This window comes from Rhinolophus hipposideros, assembly GCF_964194185.1.
Source record: "Rhinolophus hipposideros genome assembly, chromosome: 7".
Classification (NCBI taxonomy): domain Eukaryota; kingdom Metazoa; phylum Chordata; class Mammalia; order Chiroptera; family Rhinolophidae; genus Rhinolophus; species Rhinolophus hipposideros.
Genome location: NC_138053.1, coordinates 52,127,064 through 52,149,331, shown reverse-complemented (window position 1 = coordinate 52,149,331; position 22,268 = coordinate 52,127,064). Strand labels below are relative to the sequence as shown.

General features: G+C 40.5%; 1 protein-coding gene and 1 pseudogene across 2 annotated transcripts in view; one reads left to right on the top strand and one right to left on the bottom strand.

Annotated features, from left to right (window-relative positions):
- The window catches only part of SV2C (synaptic vesicle glycoprotein 2C), a 169,060-nt gene that overhangs the window by 31,018 nt on the left and 115,774 nt on the right, over positions 1–22,268 (top strand). Inside the window, exon 2 of the mRNA XM_081053165.1 lies at positions 15,190–15,870. Coding sequence (XP_080909291.1) covers positions 15,291–15,870 — 580 coding nt within the window. The 5' untranslated portion in view covers positions 15,190–15,290. The remainder of the gene's footprint in view (positions 1–15,189; positions 15,871–22,268) is intronic.
- Positions 2,070–3,107, bottom strand: LOC308499746 (5'-AMP-activated protein kinase subunit gamma-1-like; annotated as a pseudogene). Its single transcript has one exon. The product of its transcript is annotated as a 5'-AMP-activated protein kinase subunit gamma-1-like (transcript).

Genomic DNA, 22,268 nt, shown 5'->3' with positions numbered 1-22,268 from the left:
ATTTGGAGGATTTAAATCGAAAAGGTTCTTCCTGTCCCCCAGTGTCTAACTTAGCCCAATGACTGAGCTTGAAATCCCACAAAGCACACATTTCCTCAGACTGAGGAATTAAAAGAGAAAAACCTCAGGGAAGGGTAGAGTACTTTCGGAGCTCCTTAGTCATTTATTTATATGCTGTGTGTGAATCAGTTGAGCAGCTCTTTTCACCAATGGCCGTAAAGAAGAGGTTTTGTTGGGAAAGGCCCGAGGGCACTTCTTCTCCCATGTACCTGGATCACGCAGAAGTAGCTGGTAGCAAGAGAATCCTGGGCAGCACGTGGAACACCAAGCCAATGGACACTCTAGCTCTCTTGCTTTGTGAGTCATGCTGTGGGCACTTGTAACCACTAAAGCACCTTGGTCCCCAAGCTGCACCCACATTTAGCCCCAGAGTGCTGGTGGAGGCAGTAAGGAAGTCTCTGCTGCCTCCCTCCTAGAGGCCACAAAGCAACGGGAGCAAAAAGCAGAGCATTCCTTGGGGGTCATGCTCTGGGGAGTTCATCACCAGCTCAGAGTTGCTGAACTACACAAAGGTGGCTGCTTTTGTAGCCATTTCCCAAGGAATCTTGTGAAATGAAATATTTACTAAGGAAAACATAGACAAAGCAGAAGGAAAAAAAATATGTCATTTCCAGACATGAAGGGGAGAATAGTACAAGCCTGAGGGGGCGGGGGGTCCCTGGGCTTGTTGATATCCGAGGGGTTAGATAACTGAGGTCCAGGAGGAAGTGTTTTGCTGTTATCAATGTAATATAAGGAAGGCAGACTTGATCACTCTGGCTCTGCCTTTAAATTGCATTAAAACTCTGCTAGTATGCTCATCACATTGCCTAACTCGCAGGCAAATAGGCTCGCGTGCTTCTTGGTGCTTTCCTTACAGCTAAACCGCAGGGAATGTATCTCAGCAACAGCTGCAAACACCAGGGTGAGTCTTTTCGGAAGGAGAGGCTGCTGCTTCGTGACTCCCCAGCCAGTGCTCCTGTGAGAGGGAAATTGCTAGCCTTATCACTGCTGGATGATGACTTCTATTTATAAAGGACATTCTTCTATAATTTCAAGTAAACTAGCACTTGCTGAGTAGGTACTATGTACCAAGTGTTATTTGATGTTATTTAATCCTCCCAAGAGCACTTTTATTTTCCATTGTACAGATAATGCAATTGAGTATTGAAGGCCATAAATAACTTGCCTAGTGTCACAAAGCTAGTAAATGGCAAAAGCAGCCCTGGGACCCAGGTGTGTGTTTCTCACTAACAAGATCACTGTTTCTGCCTAATCATTTAGGTCATTTTAATATGTCTAAGACAACTGTTTGCTCAAGAGATGTCGTGGAGTTTCTCTGTAAATTTAGGAACGATCATGTGTTTGTTCCCCTGAGATGGTGTATGGATGATTGTATGGATTGGATAATCACTCTTATAGTGTTCCACCTTTGGGTATAAGTAATTGCCTGACGCCAGTATTTGGCTCCGTAGCTAACGTTTCCCCGTTTTTTGAGAAGAGGTTCCTGTCATTTTAATTAGGTTTTCCATGAAAAGCAATAACCTCAGCTAACCACTCTGCCCTCCCCCTGCACCTAACCCACCTCCCGTCATATGCATACGGCATAGGAACCCAAAGGCCATCCTCCCCACGATCCTCCCCAGGCCCCATATGGGAAGAAATGTCACTAATGGATTCAGCCTTTTCCATACAGCATGAAACAGATGAATAAAATATTTTTATGAAGAGTTTTGTTGTGCTATTAGGATAGAGTCGGGGACGGAGACAGAAGCAAAGGTTGGGTGAGGTCTGGACTCTCTTAGAGATCAGAATTTGCCTGAGGGGCACAGAGTCCAGAGTTCACCCAGAACAGGGGCTATGTCTAAGAGGATGGGGGCTAGGACGGGAGGGCTGAAAGTTCCTCAAGTGTATGTGTGAGGATAGAACAGCTGAAAATCCATTCTCCTTCCTCCCTTCCCTACCGCCTTCCCCAGCTCCCAGGTAAAAGAGTACAGGACTCCCGAGCAGGAAACAGAGTCATGATTCTCTCAAGCTTCCATCTGTGGTTCGCAGAACTTTGGGCAGGCGGTGAGTGGGCATACGGCCCAGTGACCCCCTCCCCCAGCCCTGGGCTTCTCTCCGATTGTGAGCACCAGGCCCGCAGGGTGTCCGACAATGATGCGAGTCCCTGACCAGCGTGCTCATCCATCACTACAGGTCGGTGCCCCTCTGCTGCCATCAGCCTGCTGCTGATGGTCTCCAGAGTCGCATGCAGGTCGCCCTTGAGGACACTCTCAAAGTAATGTGATCGATGTTACAAGGGTTTGGTCATGGACACATCTGAGTTGTTGCAGGTCTTTTCTGCTGCCACATTGATAACGTCACACTCGGGGTAGATGTCCACCACATGCCCTTTCTCATCTACCACAGGCAGAGCCGAGACCCCGTGCTGTACAAAGAGCCTAGAGCCACATGGGTGGGGGTGGGGTGCAAACCCTAGTAGCGTTGGCCTAGGTGCCAGTCTGTAGCTCTTCCAGATACTTAGGCATGAGCCCTTAGACATGGCTCAGGGAACTCAGTGATAAACAACATGAGGAACTTGAGGATAAGCTTGTGGGTGAGGATGTACAAGGTGTTGCCTGATTCTGGGTCAATGGCAGCCTGTGGGTCTTGTTTTGAATGAATGAAAAGATAGCATCAAACAAGCTGGCAGTAGGAGAAATGCAGACAAGTGATCCTGTAGGTACACCTCTCTCCAAGTTTCTATCTTGTGTTTTTCCAGCTCACAGATCTTTACCAAAGCTAATTTATAGTAGCGGAGCAGGATATTGATGGAATCGGTGACGGTCCGCATACCCCAACACTTCACTAGTTACTATCCCACAAAGGGGCAGCTCGCACACCACTGGTCACCAAAGCAAAGAAAGTTTTCTCTGCAGGGAAGTGTCAAATACAACCAATTTGGAGCTTGTGGGAATCAGGTCATAGCAGTGATGAGACTTCATGCAGGAAGTATACACACTATTGTTGGGTTCTGGGGTCTCTTAAGGATGCTCATTTTCTGCACCTGGGAAGCTCTCTGAAGAAGTGACCACTGAGAGAGGGCCACATCTGTGGAGGTCCCAGCAGCTGACTGTCAGAGACAGAGCCAAAGCTTGAATGGCTGAGAGATGGGTGAGCCCCACAGATGTTCTGAAACTGGGACCTGAGTCCTCCCAGCACCCTTGTGAGTGGAAGGCTGCCACCACTCAGAGGATGCTGCTTTTCCAAGTTTCCTTGCCCATGGCAGTCACCTCTATTGCAAGAGGCGCCCACCATAGCCAGCTTTTAAATATCCAACATAAGACTATCTCATTTATAATTTGGGTCGATTTCTTTTTCTTCTAAATCCAGTGATGGACAAGCAGAGAAACTGAAACTAGTCTCATTTCGTAATAGTTCTGATGAGAGACTGAGTGAATGTGAAGGGTAAATGATCGCAGGCCTTCTTAAGCACCTACCAGATACAGCTAAGAGTTGCATTTTCCTATTGATTGCTCAGTCTGTACTGAGGAACTCTTCTGTCAGCTTCCTCCTCCAGCCTCAAACCTGCCTTTAAAGACATTTCATAAATGCTGCCTGTATTTTGAAGTTGTCATATTCATTATCAGATGGTTATAGTCAGAATAAAGATTATAATGGATGTGAAAGAGCCAGGCGAATGAGATTTTGTTAAAGAAGAGGTATTCCCGGCGTTAGGTAAATAGGGTTTTATTAAGCTCCATTCTTCTAGCTCTCCGACTGTAAACCCACTCCACTTAGAGTAAAACCCAAGGCCCTTGCTGTGACCCTCAAAACCCATGATGATATGTCCCCAGCCACTTCCCTTGTCATAGCAAAGACTTCATGAGACCCCCTCCTTGACTCTGCTCAGCCACCTGGCCTCCTTGCCCTTCTCCACCTGAGGCCTTTGCTCTTGCCATTCTGTGTGTCTTCAAAACTGAGTCCTTGAGGAGCAGCATGGCTTATGTCCTGGCCTTAATCAGGCTTCTACTCAGATTTCCTCTGCTCGGAGACTCCCAACTTGACCTGTCAACTTCTCCTAGAATAACAGCACCTCCTGCACTGTAACCAGCACTGTTCAGTAGAGTAAGGTCTGGTTATTTAAATGCAAGTTTTGGCCCTGTTTTTACTAGACAGAACAGATATAGAACATCTCCGTCATCACAGAAAGTTCTGTGGGACAGCACTGCTCTAATCTCTTACCCTACTTTATTTTCATTTGTAGAACTCAACATTACATGAAATTATGTATTTGTTTGTCTTGTGGTCTGTCTCGTCACTCGAAAGAAAGCTCCATACAGTCAGACACAAGGGGACTTTGTGTGTTTTGTTCAATCTCTTATTTGTAGCTCCTCAAAGAGTGCCTGGTACATAATAAGGGCTTAATAAGTACATAATAAATGAATGATTGGATCTTTTGGGGGCCCTTTTTTAATCCCAGGGGAGAGAAGAAGAATTGTTGAAAAAAATTACTTTTCTCCTGCTTTTTCCAGCCCTGGAGAGCCTTTGTGTGAACCCATGTGCTTCCAGGAAGAGATTCAGTCCCTGGCTTTCTCTTTGTGTTTCCCTCGCATGATTTGTAAGTTCCAGTGAAAGAAGCAGAACTGACCACATTCACTTTCAGTGCCTAATACCACATTGACAGATGGTCCCTTTCAAATCTGGAAGCCTCTGTGTAATGCCAGGGAAATCATCAGCCAGAATATTTTTGGTCATTTCATGGAAGAGAGTATCTCGCTGTTATTTAAGAGTAGGAATTGTGTATGACAGTTTGGTGACTGATTATGTTTAATAATTCTGGTTGATCTGAAGATCCTCAGGCATCTGATTTCCCCAAAGGGTGACAGGATCCTGGTAGCTACTTAGGAAAGGGAATCCAGGAGCACTACACTCTCCTGGGCTCCACTGAAGACACACGAGTCTCTTGCCAGTTCTCCTGCAAAGTCACTCCTTTAAGGAGGGCCCTGGTCTACAGTAAGGTCTAGAGAGGAAAGCTGAGCTAGGACTGTCAGCATGGTTTAGTGATTTTCCTGTCTGAATTCTCCTCAAGCAAGTTTAACCCAACATTTGCAGCTCATCTGATCTACTCCACGATCAAAATTCAGTATGTTTGTTCTCCCTTGAGGCCAATGCTTTGCTTTGGAAGAGAGCACAGTTCCTGACCCACTGAATGGACCTGACGGAAGCTAAAGTTTGTGGCACACCCAGACACACACACACACACACACACACACACACACACACACACGGTGCCAAAAATGTATACACATTTTAAGAAAGGAAAAAACTGTATTAAAATTGTAATCCTCAATATATACTGATAACAAAAGATGAATACAAGTCACATTTGACTTCTGCAATTACAAGAGGTGCTCAGAGTGATTACCATCAGTGTAATTTTAATATACTTTTCTCCTTTCTTAAAATGTGTATACCTTTTTTTGGCACCCTCTGTATATAGTATATCATGGTTCTGAAAAACCAGTAAACAAATATACAAATGAATAAAAACTTTAAAATATGTATGTAGTTATATGTATGTGTATGCATCTTGTTTATTAAAAACCTGGCATACTAAGAAGAAAACATCTAAACTGAGTTACATAAAAAAAGACTTAAATGAATAGATATATTGTATTTTTGGATTAGGGGACTATTTTAAGATTTTTAGTTCCTTTAAAATTAATTTGTAAACAGTACAATTCTTGTTAAAATTCAAATGAAATTTTTTTAAATTAAAGTTTATTGGGGTGATAATTGTTAGTAAAGTTATATAGATTTCAGGTATACAGTTCTGTAATATATTATCTATATCTCACATTGTGTGTTCACCACCCAGAGACAGTTCTCTTTCCATTACCATATATTAGAGCCCGTTTACCCTCTTCTAGAGCCTCCTCCCTCCTTACCCTTGGGTAATGAAACTTTTAACATAAAATTCTTAGTGCAATTTTAATTAAAATTCTAATGAATAGTTCATTTGGAAGAGAAAGTGGATAAAATACAAATAAGTATTTGCAAATGATGAGTCATGAAGGGTATGGGCACTGACAGATATTAAACCTAAAAGTGATAAAATGTAAAGCTAGATGGTAGGAGGGCAACAGTTGATAAACATATCAATGGAGCAGAATTCAAAACTGAAGAGACACTAATACATAGAAGAATAAAAGGGCCATTTTCATAAATGTTTCTGAGATATTTGATTATTAATTTTTTGAAATTCCTTTTCTGTACAATATAGCAAAATAAATTCCAGAACTAAACATTAAACAATGAAACTAAAATTAATTAGAACAAACATAGATGAATGTTTTGGAAGTTCAGAAGGGCCTTGATAAACTATTAAGGCAGAAAATACGAAAGAAGAACTTTTTAATAGACTAAAAATAGTTTAATAGCTTTGCATGGCAAAAATACCATAGACAAGGCTATCAGAGAAAAGTATTTACAACATAAATGACGAAAGAGTTTATATCCTTACTATATAAAAAACTCCTAAAATTCAATAAGAAAAAGACTTTGTATTAGTTTCCTGTGGTTGCTTAACCAATTACCACACTGGATAGCTTTAAACAGAGAAATTTGCTCTCTCATAGTTCAAGATGTCTCAGGGCTGCACTCGCTCCAAAGTGGACAATGCCTCCTTGCCTCTTCCAGTTCCTGGTGGCTCTGGGTCTTCCTGGGCTTGTGACTGCATGACTCTGCCTCCACCTTCATATGGCCTTCTCTCTGTGTCTTCTCTCTTCTGTCTCTTGTAAGGGTACTTGCCATTGGATTTAGGGTCCACCCAGATGATCCAGGATGATCTCATCTCAAGATCTTCAACTTAACTACACCTTTTTCCAAATAAGATCACATGCATAGGTTCTTGGGTTGAGGACGTGCATATATCTTTCTGGGAGCCACCATTAAACCCACTATAAACCTCAATGCAAAAATTGGCAAAGGATAAAAGATTTTACAGGGGAAGGGATATTCAATTTCACTAGTAATCAAATGGAACTTAAAATGATAAAACACCATTTTTCTCTAATTTGCCAAAAACCTCAACTACTAATTTCTAGTATAGCGAGAACACAAGGAAATAGCGGCTGTCGTACATGCTTCTGGAAGTTATAAATTGCCACAACCTTTTTGAAGGACAATGTGATATTATATATAAAAACCAATAAAACTAGGTTCTCCCTTTGATCTAAGGAATTCTCAGTAAGCACACACAAGGGTGTGTATCACCATACTATCAATAATACTAAAATAGTGTAAACAACCTAAAAGTGCAATGATAGGAGACAGGTTAAATGAATTACAGTATACCATAAATTAAAATGGTAGAAGAATGTTTAAAAGCATGAGAAAAAGTCAATATAAAATGTATGGTTGAAGCAGGTTATAATAGTGCCAACCTCTGGGTCGAGGTGGTGAGTTGAGCACATGCTAAACCCTATTCCACATCCACAGATAATTTATGAAAGTATTATTTAGATAATAAATAGCTAAATGAAAAAGAAAGAAATCCTCAGATGCCAGCAATGGAAAAGGAAGGCATAGCAGTGTGTGGAAGTTGACCTTCTGCCTTCCAAGTTATGGCCAGGACATGGCCAGCAGGCAAGCTGGGAGTCACACACTGCCCATTTCCACCTGGAGGAAAGGACAGTCCAAAACTGTCCACCATGGACAAGGCTGGGAAAATGACACCCACCTGAGATGGAAATTCTGAGCCTACCAGAATCTCTGTAAATATGGAAACTCAGAGCTGAGCTAATCATAGAAAAACTAGTTCAGACTTTTGTGAAACCGATGAGGATCTAGCAAGCGGCAAAGTCAAACCCTATAGGAATCTCTAAAGGGAAGTCTCTACAACTCCAGGTCCAAGCAGGACAGGGTTTCTATGGAACCATAGTTCTGAAATTTTGGTCTGGCCTCAGGACTCATTTTTACTCTTAAAAATTGTTAAGGATAAAAGTGCCTTCCTTTTTGTCAGTTATATCTATTGATATTTACCATATTAGAAACTAAAACTGAGAAACTTTTAAAACACAAGAAACTACAAGTATACATTCCATTAACCATCAGAGTAATGATGTCACCACACATCATGTAGCCTCTGGAAAATGCCCACTATACACGCATAAAAAAAAAATGAGAGTGAAAGAAGTAAAGTAACTTCTTTCTATTGTTATGAAAATTATTTTGACCTCACAGTTTCCTTAAATGGTCTTGGGAGTGTTCTGGGAATCCCCAGACCACAATTACTAAACATCTAATGAAGTCCTGTACTATTTAAGATAGTCTACTAATCCAATGAATGGGGAAAGTTCATGCCTGAAGAGGTATAGATAATAGAGTAATCCTGAGAAGGGCTTCACATCCAAATGTGCAGTGAGACCTAAATTAATCATATGTTCAAGCATCAGCATAGCTTGTATATTTGTTCATTGTTAAGAGTGGGGATTTCTGGGCAGTAGAAATACATTTGGGTTTTATTTTATTCTTTGTGACTTTCTGAATTTTTCAGTTATTTCTTAAGCATGTTGCAGTTTTGTAATCAGAAAGAATATTGCTGTATTAAATTGAATTTGGATACTTCTTCAAGAGAATATTATTCTCTTTGACTCACTTGAGAATATTCCTTCTTTAAAGAGGTCTAGGACCATCACAAAAGTTCATATATGTAAACAGGTTTGTTTTTTTAGATAAAGCCTTTAGATTTCACTAATGTGGAATTTGTAGAGATTTAGACAACTGCTGAAGCCAGTTTGCCCTGGTTTAGGAAAGTTATTCTTCATAGAGCAAATTAATTGTGTCAAAATTGCATAAAAAGAATGTTAGTATACTTAAAATAAAAATTTTGGGTCTCTCGAATGAGTTATTACTCAAAAATATGTAGACGCTATTTTTGTAGCAAGTTAATTTTAAAATCATAAGGGCTTACACTTTGAAAACTTAATTTCAGTTTTGCATGGACTTGAAAGAAATACTGTATTTCATTTTAGAAATATTATTTTAATGTAGACTTTCTGCCTTTCATCTTGCATCCCTCAATTAATTCTAATTAGTGAATTTTATGGTATTTTATAACAGAGACATTAGAATTTTAAAAGATCTTGGTGTTTATCTTAATACAGTTTTTACCATAGTGTATAATGAGGACTGCTCGTTGGTGTCATATTTTGGGTGAGTGGGGACGTTCTTTTGTTATGAAAGTTTGGGAAATGGTTGGATAACACATTTAAATACGATCTTTACAACAGCTTTGCATTGTGACACTCCTAGAAAAGGATATATGAAGTATAAGACAGAAACGTCGCAAATGTATTCGACCATAGAACTTTTTCCTCTCAGGGCACCTTGCAGGTACCAGGTAGTATAGATTGCACTTTGAGGAAATGCTGATTTGGACAACTGCCTCATGAAGAAAGGGGGATCAGAGCTTATGTTCTGATAGGGAAGAACATGGATAACCATAAAGGAAGACGTGATTGAATGCCAGGAGGAAACCAACTATGTTTAACTGGGAAGATGTGATTAAGTTACACAATAATGAAAGGAGATCACGTCATGACAAAGGTGGCTTTTGAACTGCACCGTGGAAAATGGGGGTTTACACATAAGTTTAAAGGTTTGGAGGACAAGAGGCGTCCTTCAGTGACAAAAGTCTAATGCCAAAGATTTGGACAGGCAGGGATGATGGGTCAGTATCTACTCTTTCATCTCAAAATATGCTCTCCTCCCTCCCCAAAGCTTCTTTGCAGAATGCTGTCTCACTGCAGATATGGGGTTCTGCATTTTAACTCTGGTCACCTTCCAATATTATCACTATTACACAAGGTTGGACTACATACTGTAGCAACAGGTTCTTAGAGCTCCTATAAGGCTATCTCCACCTTCTCTGCTTCCTGCTGTCTCTCGAGCCTGTCTTCAGACCACCAAAGTCCAGAGTATGCTGACCTTTCTTGTGGACAGTTACTATAAGGTCCAGGGGTTTCAAACCCGTGGTGAAGAAGCATTTCAACAAACGTTTCCTGCCAGAATAAGTACATTCATAATTTAGATGGTGCACTGCACCAAATCTCTTGGACTAGGTTCTTTTAATAATCACTAGAGCATCTTCCTGAATGTAAATTATACCTCATTAAAATTGATTTTAAACTTTTTTTTTTTAAATCACCATTTTCAGACATATGTGCTACAGCCTTGAGGTATCTAGTTGTTTACAATCAGCCCTACTTACAATGGAGGTGAGGAATATTAAATGTTGCCTGTTTCTGACATTAAGCACGGATGAAAATGTATATCAGTTTGGAGTGGTACAGTGTTCCTCAGAATATCTCTGGACTTATTGTAAATTTTAGATGTACACTTCCTTGTCGTTTTGTTTTAATGAAGCCCTATTTTGTGACATTATTATAATGTCACATATGTTTAGTCTCATAAGAGATGGAAAGTGGTATGGCTCTTACTGGGGTGGCTGGTGAGCTGTGCTATAGTCTTGACCAAAATTATCCAAAACCAAGTTAAAGTGGCCTGTTATTCCCCACCTCTCGGGTTTCCACTCAGGACACAGGAATTTTCACTGCTCCCTAGGAGAGACAAATGTGGGAAACATACTCGTAGCTTCTCTCTTACCCACACATACACATCCCGTCACTCCTCCCCTGCAAAAAAGGAGCGATTGCTCTGGGGAAATGGGGGAAAGACCTTGGCCTGCTGGCCTCATCCCCAAGGGATGCTTACTCAGGTCTGCTACTGGCAGCATGGAAAGCTCCCTGGACAGCCTTCCCCCACAGGAAGAAGATCTCATGCTCCAGCATGCTGAACTGGGAAGAAACTGTGGCATCAAGGATGTAACGTGGGCACAATTCTCCAATTGCTGGCAATTGATTGCCATTTGTCTTCTGGGTTGGATGTCTCCATCAGAGCTGAGCTTAGCAGGGGAAGAGGGTTGTTATACCATGAGCCCCTTTCCCTGATCCCAACACACTACAATCTGCAAGTACTTCAGAGGATCTCTATATCCAGGCATGGGAGGTGGGGGCTGTCTTCTACCACTATGTGCTTTGCTATTTTCTTTGCGTGCTCCCATTTCTACTAAGAATAGATGTAGTAGGTAAGTGGTTGGGCTCGGGAGTAGGACTGTCTAGGTTTGAATTCTCACTGGGCATACAGTTTCCCCATCTGTGAAATGAGGATTTTAAAAGTACCTGCTGCGTATGACTGGTGTGAGAAATATTGTTGTGTGGTAAAACCTTTGAAGTGCTTAGCACCTGGCCGACAAAATAATAGGCAATCCATTAGTATTGCTATCATTACTGTATGAGCACATAATGTCTTTAAAGCTGCATAAATACAGTTATTAAAATGATGGACTCTCCTAGCATGCAGAAGACAGAAGATTCTAGAACGTTTTGAGGAAGAGGAGTTATCCAAGATCTTTAGTGTTGGTGCTTATGAAGGGTAAAGCTGAAGGAAGGACTGGAGGCTCGGGTACAGTGTGGGGAAACTGAAAGAAACAGTGTGTGTGTGGCGGGGGAGTTGTGCATGACGGGGACATGTAGGATGGTTTTGAAATAGTATGTGGTATTAGTGGATACATGCTGTTTAGCATGAACCATCAAAGAAAAACTAAAATTCTGTTTTGCCAGAATAACTCGCATTTATGTGTATAACTAATTTGTGCAACATGATTATGCATGTCATTAAATATGTCACATAAACTTTGCTGTAAATATTATTTGGTTATAACAGCCACCTCTATAAATATAGTTTTTAATCAGCTGTGGGTCCTACCACTCGGCATGATTAGTAGGGCATCTAAACAATTTTTATGAAATACTATTGTAGGAGATACTGTTAAAGCTCTGCTTAGATACTCTTGGATGCCATTCGTTGGTTATCTCCGAGCTCTCCACCCCGGGCTTCTGTGTGCCTTTGCTTCCACCAGCCAGCACCTGCATCTCTTCTGGGGACTGCCCGTGGGGTGCTGGAACTGTTTTGCCTTTTGGTGCAGAGAGCTAGAAGCACCTAGAATCCATCCTCGCTCTGGGGGGCCCTTAGTCAGCAATGGACGATGTGGGAGGATGAAAGCCCAGCACATTTGCCTTTGTGGGAATAACTCTGAGGAATAAGTTACGTTCCTGAGTAATCAGGAGTGATAACCAAGCATGGGGTGAAGCTCAACCCCATGGGACTTTGCCTACATTTGCATTCTTGCTTCAATTGTCCCCCTCCCTTACCTGTTCTTACCTTATGTCCACTCCCTCACCAGTTCTTCTTTAATAAATTATTCACACCTGTTTCCTCATCACAGGGGGCTACTTCTGGGGAATTCTAAGTAAACACACTTAATATATGTCGAATACTGCCCTGGATACAATGTAAACACCACTCATTTATTCCTCACCATGCTGTAAGGTTGTTATCATTCTCTATTTCCTGGAGAAGGGCACCAACTCGAATAAGTGAGAAGGGGCAGCGTGTACTTCACGGAGGTAGTTAGAGGGTCATTGCTCTGCCTCCTTTCCTGCTCTCCTGGCCCACTGACTTCTTATGTAACTTGGCTATATTATCTTTTGACGTACAGCCACCATCTTGGGGACGTTTCACCTGAACACCCAAGACCATGTTTTGGAATTATTCGTATAAAGCCTAACACTGATGAAACATATCACAATAATTCTCTTTATTTCAGAATCTACAGAGAGTTGAGCAAAGAGGCTATAAAACCATTTTCATATAGAAAACATGAGTTACCAGAATGATGAGGAAGAACACGGCTGCATTTACTAAGACTTCAGTGAGAGGGCTGTGTGGGCAGATGTGTGATTCCCAGCATCTCCTCTGACAAGCTTTGCAGCCGAGGGCTAGTTATTTAATCTCGCTAAACCTTAATTTTCTCACCTGTAAAATGCAGACTATAATATCCATTTTGTAGGATTGAAAGAAGGATTGAATCAAAGATAAAATAGTTATAATAAAACTATATAAATTTTTTAGCACAACATCTGGTGTAGAGTAAGCACTAAACATTTAAACACACATCTAAACATTTTTTGTTAAAATGGTGCCTGGCACATATTATGTGGTATATCTCAGTAACTCACCCCAAAACAGAGGTGTATTGTTTGCCAACATGGATGGTGTAATGAGCAGTTGCTCCTGGACCTCGTCACAGGCCCCACCTGGTGTGCAGGCCACACCTTGACGTTTGCTTTCATGTGGGCATGACCTTCCCACTCAGGTGCCAATCTGCCATTTTCCTGGTGATCGCTGGAATGAGCCAAGCTTTTTTGCATGTTTCCACTTTCCAGAGAAAGGAATAGCCATAGAGTACAACTCTACCCCCTAAACAATCCACCTACTAGCAGTGTCTGACATGATGAGTTCATGCATAGTTATTTATTGTGTGAAATGTCTTAATCTTGCTTTAAATTCTTAAAGTAGGAAACGTCTCTCCATCTCCAGTATTGTTTATTATCATTCTCCCTTCTCCTTCTCTTTTTTGCTTGTCTCCTCCTTGAGTTTCTGAGCACTCCACCCTCAACCTCTGTTCTCACTGCCTTCCCCTCTTTTCTTCCTCTCCTCCCGCATCCTCCCATCTCTCCCTTCCCCTGCCTCTGAGCTCTCCAAAAAGAAAGAAAAAGGAGAACAAAGAGAAAAATCCTTTATGAAGACATTTGGCAGAAAGTCTCATAATCATATATTGATCTTCGTTTCATTTTGTCATCTTCCAAAACACAGGCCTGTATAGAGCCGTGCTTCTGTTGCCTACCGGGCACTTGTAAGTATTCAGTGGTAATGCCGTTCAGTCCATTTAGAAACGAACATTTTTTTGTCTTTATAGTGATGTCTGAACATGCAGTTTAAATGTGTTTTTGTAATAGCCTTACCAAGTATTTTATACTGGGTACAAAAGGAAAACATAAAAATGACCGTTATATAAACCACTGTTTGGAATGCTGCCACAGCGTAGGGCTTGGAGATTAATGATGGAGGAGAATGACTTTTTCACCTTTTGATTACCCATGTGCAAGGGTGAGCCTGACACTGGCTCACCTGGGCCACCAGAAGAGACAGCTCAGTGGACACGTGAAAGATCAGTTCCCATGAAGTAAGCCTGAATGGAATGAGTGAAGATCGAGGGGGCTGTCAGGGAGAACAAAAACCAAATGAGGGCTCGGGAAGACTGCTGACTCTGGTATCCAGGAGAGCAGTTAACTGGGGTGGCAGCAGGACAAGGTAGGAGGGAGGAGGGGGAGAGAGAGAGAAAGTGTGTGAGGGGAGGGTTTGCAGAACTGAAGATGGCAGACCAAAGCCTGGAATATTTTATTTACAGGGTGTGGTTGTGAAGGGACATTGTATGCGACTTACCTGCCCTTGCTGGCATGGGTGTGGTTTCTGAAAAGGCAGATCCCCCACTACACAAGCCAAATGTTCTAATTCAATGATTATCAAAGGCATCTGTGAAATCATTTGAGGAACTCTGCCAGTTTCCTGCAGATACGATCATCGCAGGGGAACAGCCTTATTGTCAGTTCTGGGCGCCACATGAGTCTCTGTTATCATTTATAGGAAGGAAATGTAATGAAAGTAGAGGGGAAATACATTTTACAAATATATATATGGTTTGATAGCACTATATATAGGGCTACGTGCCTGCTTTCCTCATTTTCTGTTTGTTTTTTTTTAATATGAGGAAATAAGTTCAGACAGAATTCTCCTCATATTCTGGTTTTGCCTTTGTAATGTGTATATGTCTGTGAGCGATATTATTTTTCTCAATCAAGGTATACCTTTATAGCACTTTCAAAATGTGTTGGATGTAGTTTTAAAGATGTCCTGTTTTATTCTCAGCGTAATGCTTGTGCATTGTAGGCAAAGTTACGCAACAGTCAGTGTTCCTTAAAAACAAAACAATAATAATAATAACAGTAAAAATCCTAACTACTTCCAGTGCTGACCACTTGAGTAGACATCCGGCGTGCATGTGTCCAGTGATATCAAAGAAAGGAAAAGCTAATTTTGTGTCTTAGTCTGAGGGGCAGTGAAAAGACATCCAGCAATAGGTGGTGAAACAGATCTAGAAAGGACTAATAAATATCTCCTGTGGTTTTTCTTTTTTTGCAGTTTCGTTTTGAACCCAAAGTGGGTGAAGCTGTTGGGACTGAAGCACTGACCAGCATCTGTGAAAAATTCCCAGCTTCTCGTTGGCCATCAGTTGAGAGAAGATGGAAGACTCTTACAAGGATAGGACTTCACTGGTGAAGGGTGCCAAGGACATTGCCAAAGAGGTGAAGAAACAGACAGTGAAGAAAGTGAATCGAGCAGTGGACCGGGCTCAGGATGAATACACCCAGAGGTCGTACAGTCGGTTCCAGGACGAAGAAGAGGATGATGACTATTACCCCCCCGGAGAAACCTATGATGGGGGGGCCAATGATGAGGAAGGCTCCAGTGAAGCTACCGAAGGTCATGATGAAGATGATGAAATCTACGAAGGGGAGTATCAGGGCATCCCCAGTATAAACCAAGGGAAAGACAGCATTGTGTCCATGGGGCAGCCCAAGGGTGATGAGTACAAGGACCGCCGGGAGCTGGAGTCAGAGAGGAAAGCTGATGAGGAAGAACTAGCCCAGCAGTATGAGCTGATAATCCAAGAGTGTGGTCATGGTCGTTTTCAGTGGGCCCTTTTCTTTGTCCTGGGCATGGCCCTTATGGCGGATGGTGTGGAGGTGTTTGTAGTTGGCTTCGTGTTGCCCAGCGCTGAGACAGACTTATGCATACCAAATTCAGGATCCGGATGGCTAGGTGAGTGCATCAAGTCGGAGAGACAAACTCTGAAATTGGTTTATTTGTGGAGCACAGTTAACACATAGAGTAAATGCTTTTCATCAAGAACTCTGTATTTTGTTCCAACACTTTATTATACAAAAGATTTTAAACATACAAAGGAATCAAAAGAATTGTACAGTGATTCACATATATATCCACCACTTAGATTTTAGAGTTAACATTTACTTTATTTTCTTTACCACCCATCTATCTATCTACCTACCTATTTTTCTATCTATCTACCAATCCAACTTATATTTTTATGCATTTCAACTTAAGTTAGAGCAATATATTTTAACTTATACTATTATGTGACGTTAGTTTATCTTTTATTAACTTCCAAAGATATGCCCTTGGAAGTTAATTAAGCTATTACATGAAACTTATTTGTCATTTTTGTAAATACAGTGGTTAATCCTATGAAATTCTGATAGATTCTGAATTTCAAATTTTATGTATAATACTGTAGTTTAAGTATTTTGGGGACCCTGTTAAGTTTTTCCTATAATCTATGTGTATGTTTGCTTGTTTATTTCCTTCAATTAGCCTTATTCATAGATTTTTCTCTACCTGACTTTTTCTTTTCAAAGTTCGTACCTTTGTGCCTAAACTGGAAAAACTTCACTTCCTCATAAGATTTAAAAATACTTCAAATCATATCAGTAGTTAAATTATATGTGTTAAAAATAATAGGACCTCCCTATGAAGTATCTAGATAGCAGATCTGAATTTTGTTTTAAAGTTGCCATGCACTCAAGGTTCATATTGTTACAAAGCTGTAGTTAATACTTCCAATTATTTCCCTTATGTAGTGAATATAAGAAGGCCGGGAAACATGCACACAGTGGAATATCCCCAATAACTTGAGTCAGTTTCAAACACTCGGTGCATTGTCATGAGGACTTTCAAACCGCTTTTGCTAAGCATACCTCAGAGAAGATGTTTAGGTACATATTCAATCTTTATGTGTTTCAGAATCTGTGAGAGTAAGAATACTTGTTATCTCTATTTCCAAGGGGCTTTTTAAAACTGAAGCTTGAGAAACAAAATTATACAGCTCTTTTTTTGTGGAAACCTAGTCACTTTCTTAAGTAATGTTATAATCGTGGAAGCTGAGAAATTTTCTGTGTGAAAAACAATTAAATACCATTTCCTAACCTGCTCTGTGACAACACAAGAGAGATGGCCATGAATAAGAAAAGGATTTACATCTTATTCCTTTACCACTTGTTTCTTGGATATGAGTCAGTCCTAGCATTTGTTCCTTTGACCGCCTAACTGAAAGAGATAGATCCGTGAAAGCAGACTGTGAGGGGGTAGGGGGAAGAGTGGGGGCATATTTTGCGTGGTTTTTGCTGATAGACTCACTTGGTCTGGAAGGACATCCTTAGTCATGCGTCCAGTTGATCATTTCAGCACGTCTGTTTTGTATCGAGCACTGTACTTTTTTTCCTTCGGAGAGCAAGTATACCCACTGTAAGCATCAAAATATTAAGATTTTGATAAAGGAATATATCAGCAGAATATTTTATTTAATTCAAGTTTATTGGGGTGACAATTATTAGTAAACTTACATAGGTTTCAGTTGTACAATTCTGTAATACATCTACATCTCACATTGTGTGCTCACCACCCAGAGTCAGTTCTCCTTCCATCACCATATATTTGATCCCTTTTACCCTCATCTACCACCTGCCTTCCCTTTACCTTCTGGTAACCACTAAACTATTGTCTATGAGTTTTTGTTTCTTTATTTGTTTGTCTTGTTTCTTTGTTGCTTTCAGTTGCATAACCCACATATCAGTGAAATTATATGGTTCTCCACTTTTCTATCTGATTTATTTCACTTAGCATAATAATCTCAAGATCCATCCATGTTGTCGCAAATGGCACTATTGTCAGCAGAATATTTTAAGAAGGTAGAGCCTTAGAAATACATCTACACAAATATTTAACAATTGCAGGTTTAATTTTAGAACACAAATCTTTTCATGGTATGATCCTAGCTTTTATATTTAAAACATTTTGGAAAAATCTAAGCTGAGCCTGCCCTTGTGTCTTTATCTTTTCCGTGCTGAATGGAAGCATAGTATCACACGTGGTTCCCTTATCTGTCTGTCCTATAAACCTGTCAACCCTGATGAGGTTTCACATCCCCAGGTGGCATTCAGAAGTGTAGATAATGTTGTGGAACCATTGGAGCACAGATAGTTTCATTTTTCCATAAATGTTGCCTGCTTTAGTGAATTAAAAATATGTCCCCGGGAGTGCACAGTTTCACAGCACATTGTGAGTCCACAACGGAAGCATCTTAATGGTTTCATAACTGTGCCTTCTAGACTTGCATTTCAATTATTTTGCCATTGTAATTTCACTTATAATTGCATACTCACCAAGTCCTTTTTCGACAAGCATTTAAATTGTTTTGTCATTTTCATTTCATCAAATAATAGCTTTGTAATGTAATTACCGCACTAAGTCATAGCAATGGGATCAAAATACAAGAAGGAAAGAGGCATGACCCACTTTTGGTGGCATTTTGAGGATATGGATTTGCGAAATAATTTCTCATGTGCTACTAAGCATTGTGTCATTTCCCTCAAGGCAGGCCAGGAACAAAAAAAATATGAACCGATTCATGCTTTCATTATTGAGAAGAGAGATCTTCTCTTTGTGTTTGCTAGAAGATGGACCTAAGGTAGCTAAGGGCATATCATGCGTCACATGTCTGTGTGTATGTTCTGTCTGCCTCTATAACATCATTAACTGGGCTGGAGAAAAGAGTAAATATTTAGTTGTCTAATGATCTGCTTTTTGAGTGCAGTCACTTTAAGATAATCTATTCTCTATTGCCAAAGTCTATTTACTGAGCATTTAATATGTGCAAAGCACAGTGTTACCACAGAGAATAATAAGACAAAAAAAAAAAAAAGGCAAAGTTTCTGTATCCAAGGAAGTGATAGTCTAGTATGAAGAAATCACAAATGTCTGCAGATTGGGTTTTTCCAGTAGTGTGCAAGAATGGCATCACTATATCTGTATTTTAGAAAGCCACCACCTCTGGCAGCAGTGTGGGAATTTAGTGGGATGGGAGAGAGACTTAAAAAGTCAAATGGACATCCCATCTGCAGTACATACTAGGACCTCTCCCATATTGACTAGAGTTGATTGGCATATTGGGCAAACACAAAGCTAGACAAGAACATCAAAGCATCAAGAAGAATACATTTGTGCGCTTGAATGGAATTTTACTTGACTTTTTTTTTTATTTTTAGAAGCTCTTAAATGTTTGTAAAAATATTTCTAAGTAATTCTAGAGTAAACATAGATTTTTATAAATTTAGGGTGTATTTTTGGCTAGAAGTGGAGCAGTGATTTTCATTTTACTCAATACTTTGCTATCCACCATATCAAGTTAGACTATTTGGTATCCCTGTATCTTCCATTGACAACTATAATGTTCATTCAACAAATAATTCCCGAACACCTACTATGTGACAAGCACTGTTTTAGACTCTGAGATACAATTGTAAAGAAAAAAGAAAAAAAAAATCTCCAGTAGGCCTTATGCATGCCTTTTAACTTTCCTCTCTATAGTTTTTCCCTGGATGGTGGCATTTTTTAGAACATACAGAATTTGTTCATATTCTCACCCCCCCCCCTTTGTTTGCCATTTATAGAAAGGGTAGTTTCCTTGACGGCTAAGCCAGACGGATATGACCTGAACCACCACACCTAATTTATCTTTCTCCATCCCCTCATATGTGCCTTTATTCCTATAAGTATTAAAAGAAGAACTATTTTGCTGGAATTTCTAGCTGTTTTATCTCTAGCTATCTGTATTTTTTGAACAAACCCAGCTTCAAGTTTCTGAGATGCCCTCTTTTTTGTCCCATTGACTGTTGTTTGCCACTAGACTGCCAGCAGATTCAGTGACCTGCTCGCTGTGCACTGAGCCAGACTTTGTAGGGTGTGTATTACACCTGCTCAGTGCTGCCAGGTATATCCCAGCATGTCCAAGCTGATAACAAAGAGTGTTACAGAGTTTTTCCTCTTCTAACTTTATTCCAAGATTTTGATCATTTGGCATCTGGGTATGTGTTCTAAATGTTAAAACCCTAAAAGTGTGCCCTGTAGGTTTCAGGGTCGGCAGCTCTGCAGCCTGCCCAATCTCTCTGTCTTTGACCACCTGCCTCCGTATCTCAGAGGGAGCCTCAATCTCTGTGTGTGTGTGCCCTCTGGCTCTGTGTAGCCTCTTGGCTGTCTCAGTGATTCTAATTGGTAGTAGAAAGTTATTGGTGCTTAGAGAACATCCTGCCCACCAACACTAGCAAAATCTTATTTGGATTCATTATTGGCAAATTGGAAAAGACTCAATAATTCATCATCATTATTTTCCTGGGTCTTACTTCCTCGAGTCTTTTACATTCTCCTAAGAGAAGAGAGGTTTCTGACATCCAAGTGGAGTTGGGTCAAGTGGCCCGAAAAGATGCCTCTACCATAGAATCTGCGATCCATTTTCACAGGATTGGAATGAACAAATTCCTTGCCGCATTCTTGAAACTTGCTAATAAGAAGCGCTCTGGGACCAAATGAGTATGATAATAAATGCCCTGCTGTCACCCAAGACAATCACTGGAGGATTTCCCACCATGCAGCTTTGAACCTGAAGTCAGAGTCTTGCATTCTAATTCACTGTATCCCCACATTCTAGAACACTCCTGGATGAAGAGCCACTGGGAGTACTGGCCTTATATGTCCTAATTCAGTCTGAGATTCTCCCCAAAGTCACTGGAGAACTTGGTGATATGTTGTCAGTTTGGAGAATTTGGTAATTATGACTTTGGTTTCAATAAGGCAATCTGAATTGTTAACCAGATCAAGCCAAACACAAATAATACAGACTTATAGATTTGAATTCCAGACATCAAGATGCAGTCTCACCCTTTATTGGGAAATCTAACCTCTCAACATTCTCGCAAAACAAGATCTTTTGTAGGACCTAAGGTTCCTGTAAAATGCTTCGGAGAGTAGGAAACTTTCTGATTACATCCATTTTGAGGAATTAGTCTGATAAATTACTGAAGTAAGTATTCCCAACCCACATATTTGCAAACTGACATTCTTACCTTAAACTTAGAAATTTCTTATTGGCCTTCAAGACTGTGAGAAAAAAGTAAGAGTTCCTTGGGCGTGGTTCTTACCTTCAATTTCAAAACTGAAGTCTCTAATCAAGTACAGAATGATGAGGAAACAGTGACTACTTGCAAATTAAAATTTTTTAAAGTAAGGAATTTGCTTAACAATAGAATAATGATCTTTAAATTATTTTCACATCCCTCTATTAAAAATGGTAAAGGTGATAAATGTTGTTATGTGTATTTTACCACAAAAAAAAAAATGTAGTCTTTCTGTGCATGTTAGGAATGAATGAATATTTCCAAATATTGGAATACTGTTGATTTCTGCCAAAGTATTTATTGTTTTCATTCTCAAGACAGAGCCTGGAAACAGAGAAGCTGACAGCTGAGAAGTTGCTGAAAATCCTAATGGAAGCACTTTCCACAGTCAGCTTACACTGTGGGGCGGTCATGTACACTTGTGCCAGCTGTGACCTTCACAGAGGCACCTGCCTGGTGGTGAGGGGGTGCTGGAATCCAGCCCTCCTACCCTCCGAGCCATTCACCCTGGCTTGGGGCTATTCCCACCTGTTTGGAGGAAGGGGCGATATTGCTAAATTTCCTACCCAAGGAGGCTCCTTTTTATCATTCATCTACCCAGATGAGCCCTTTTCCCCAATCACGTGGAGGCACCTGTGGTGCCAGGAGGCTCCGTTTCTTGGGGATCAACATCAGGCAGTGGGGAACCTGTGGAGATTCAAAAGGAGGAGGAGAAAAGAAACCGCGGTCTTACCCTGGTTTAGGGCAGATTCAGAATATTTGGAAGTGGGGAAAAATTCAAAGGGAAAGCATAATTTAAGTGCAAATGTAATTCAGTAAACATTCACATAAGCAGTTACAGTTGTTGAATATTAAGTACAGTCATATTAGTATGAGGTTTGTTTTAGCCCTTCATGTGTCTACTTAGCTTAAAATATTTAGGAAATGTGGAGAAGTAAGGGACTTTCGTGCTTGTAAATGCACTGCATTTTAATCATGATTTGGAACAATAGAATGGATCTATAAGGGACTCTGGGGTTATGGAAAATGCTTCAATCACGGGGCTTCAGTTCCACTCCCAACCAGGGAGCATGTATTTGTGGTCCAGTAATTGCTGAGTTTGGTTTGGGAAAAATAAAAAAATTACCAGCAAGTGACATTTACAGCTTCCATCAATCATCGATTTCATTATCTTAAGGTTCCTATTTTATGTAT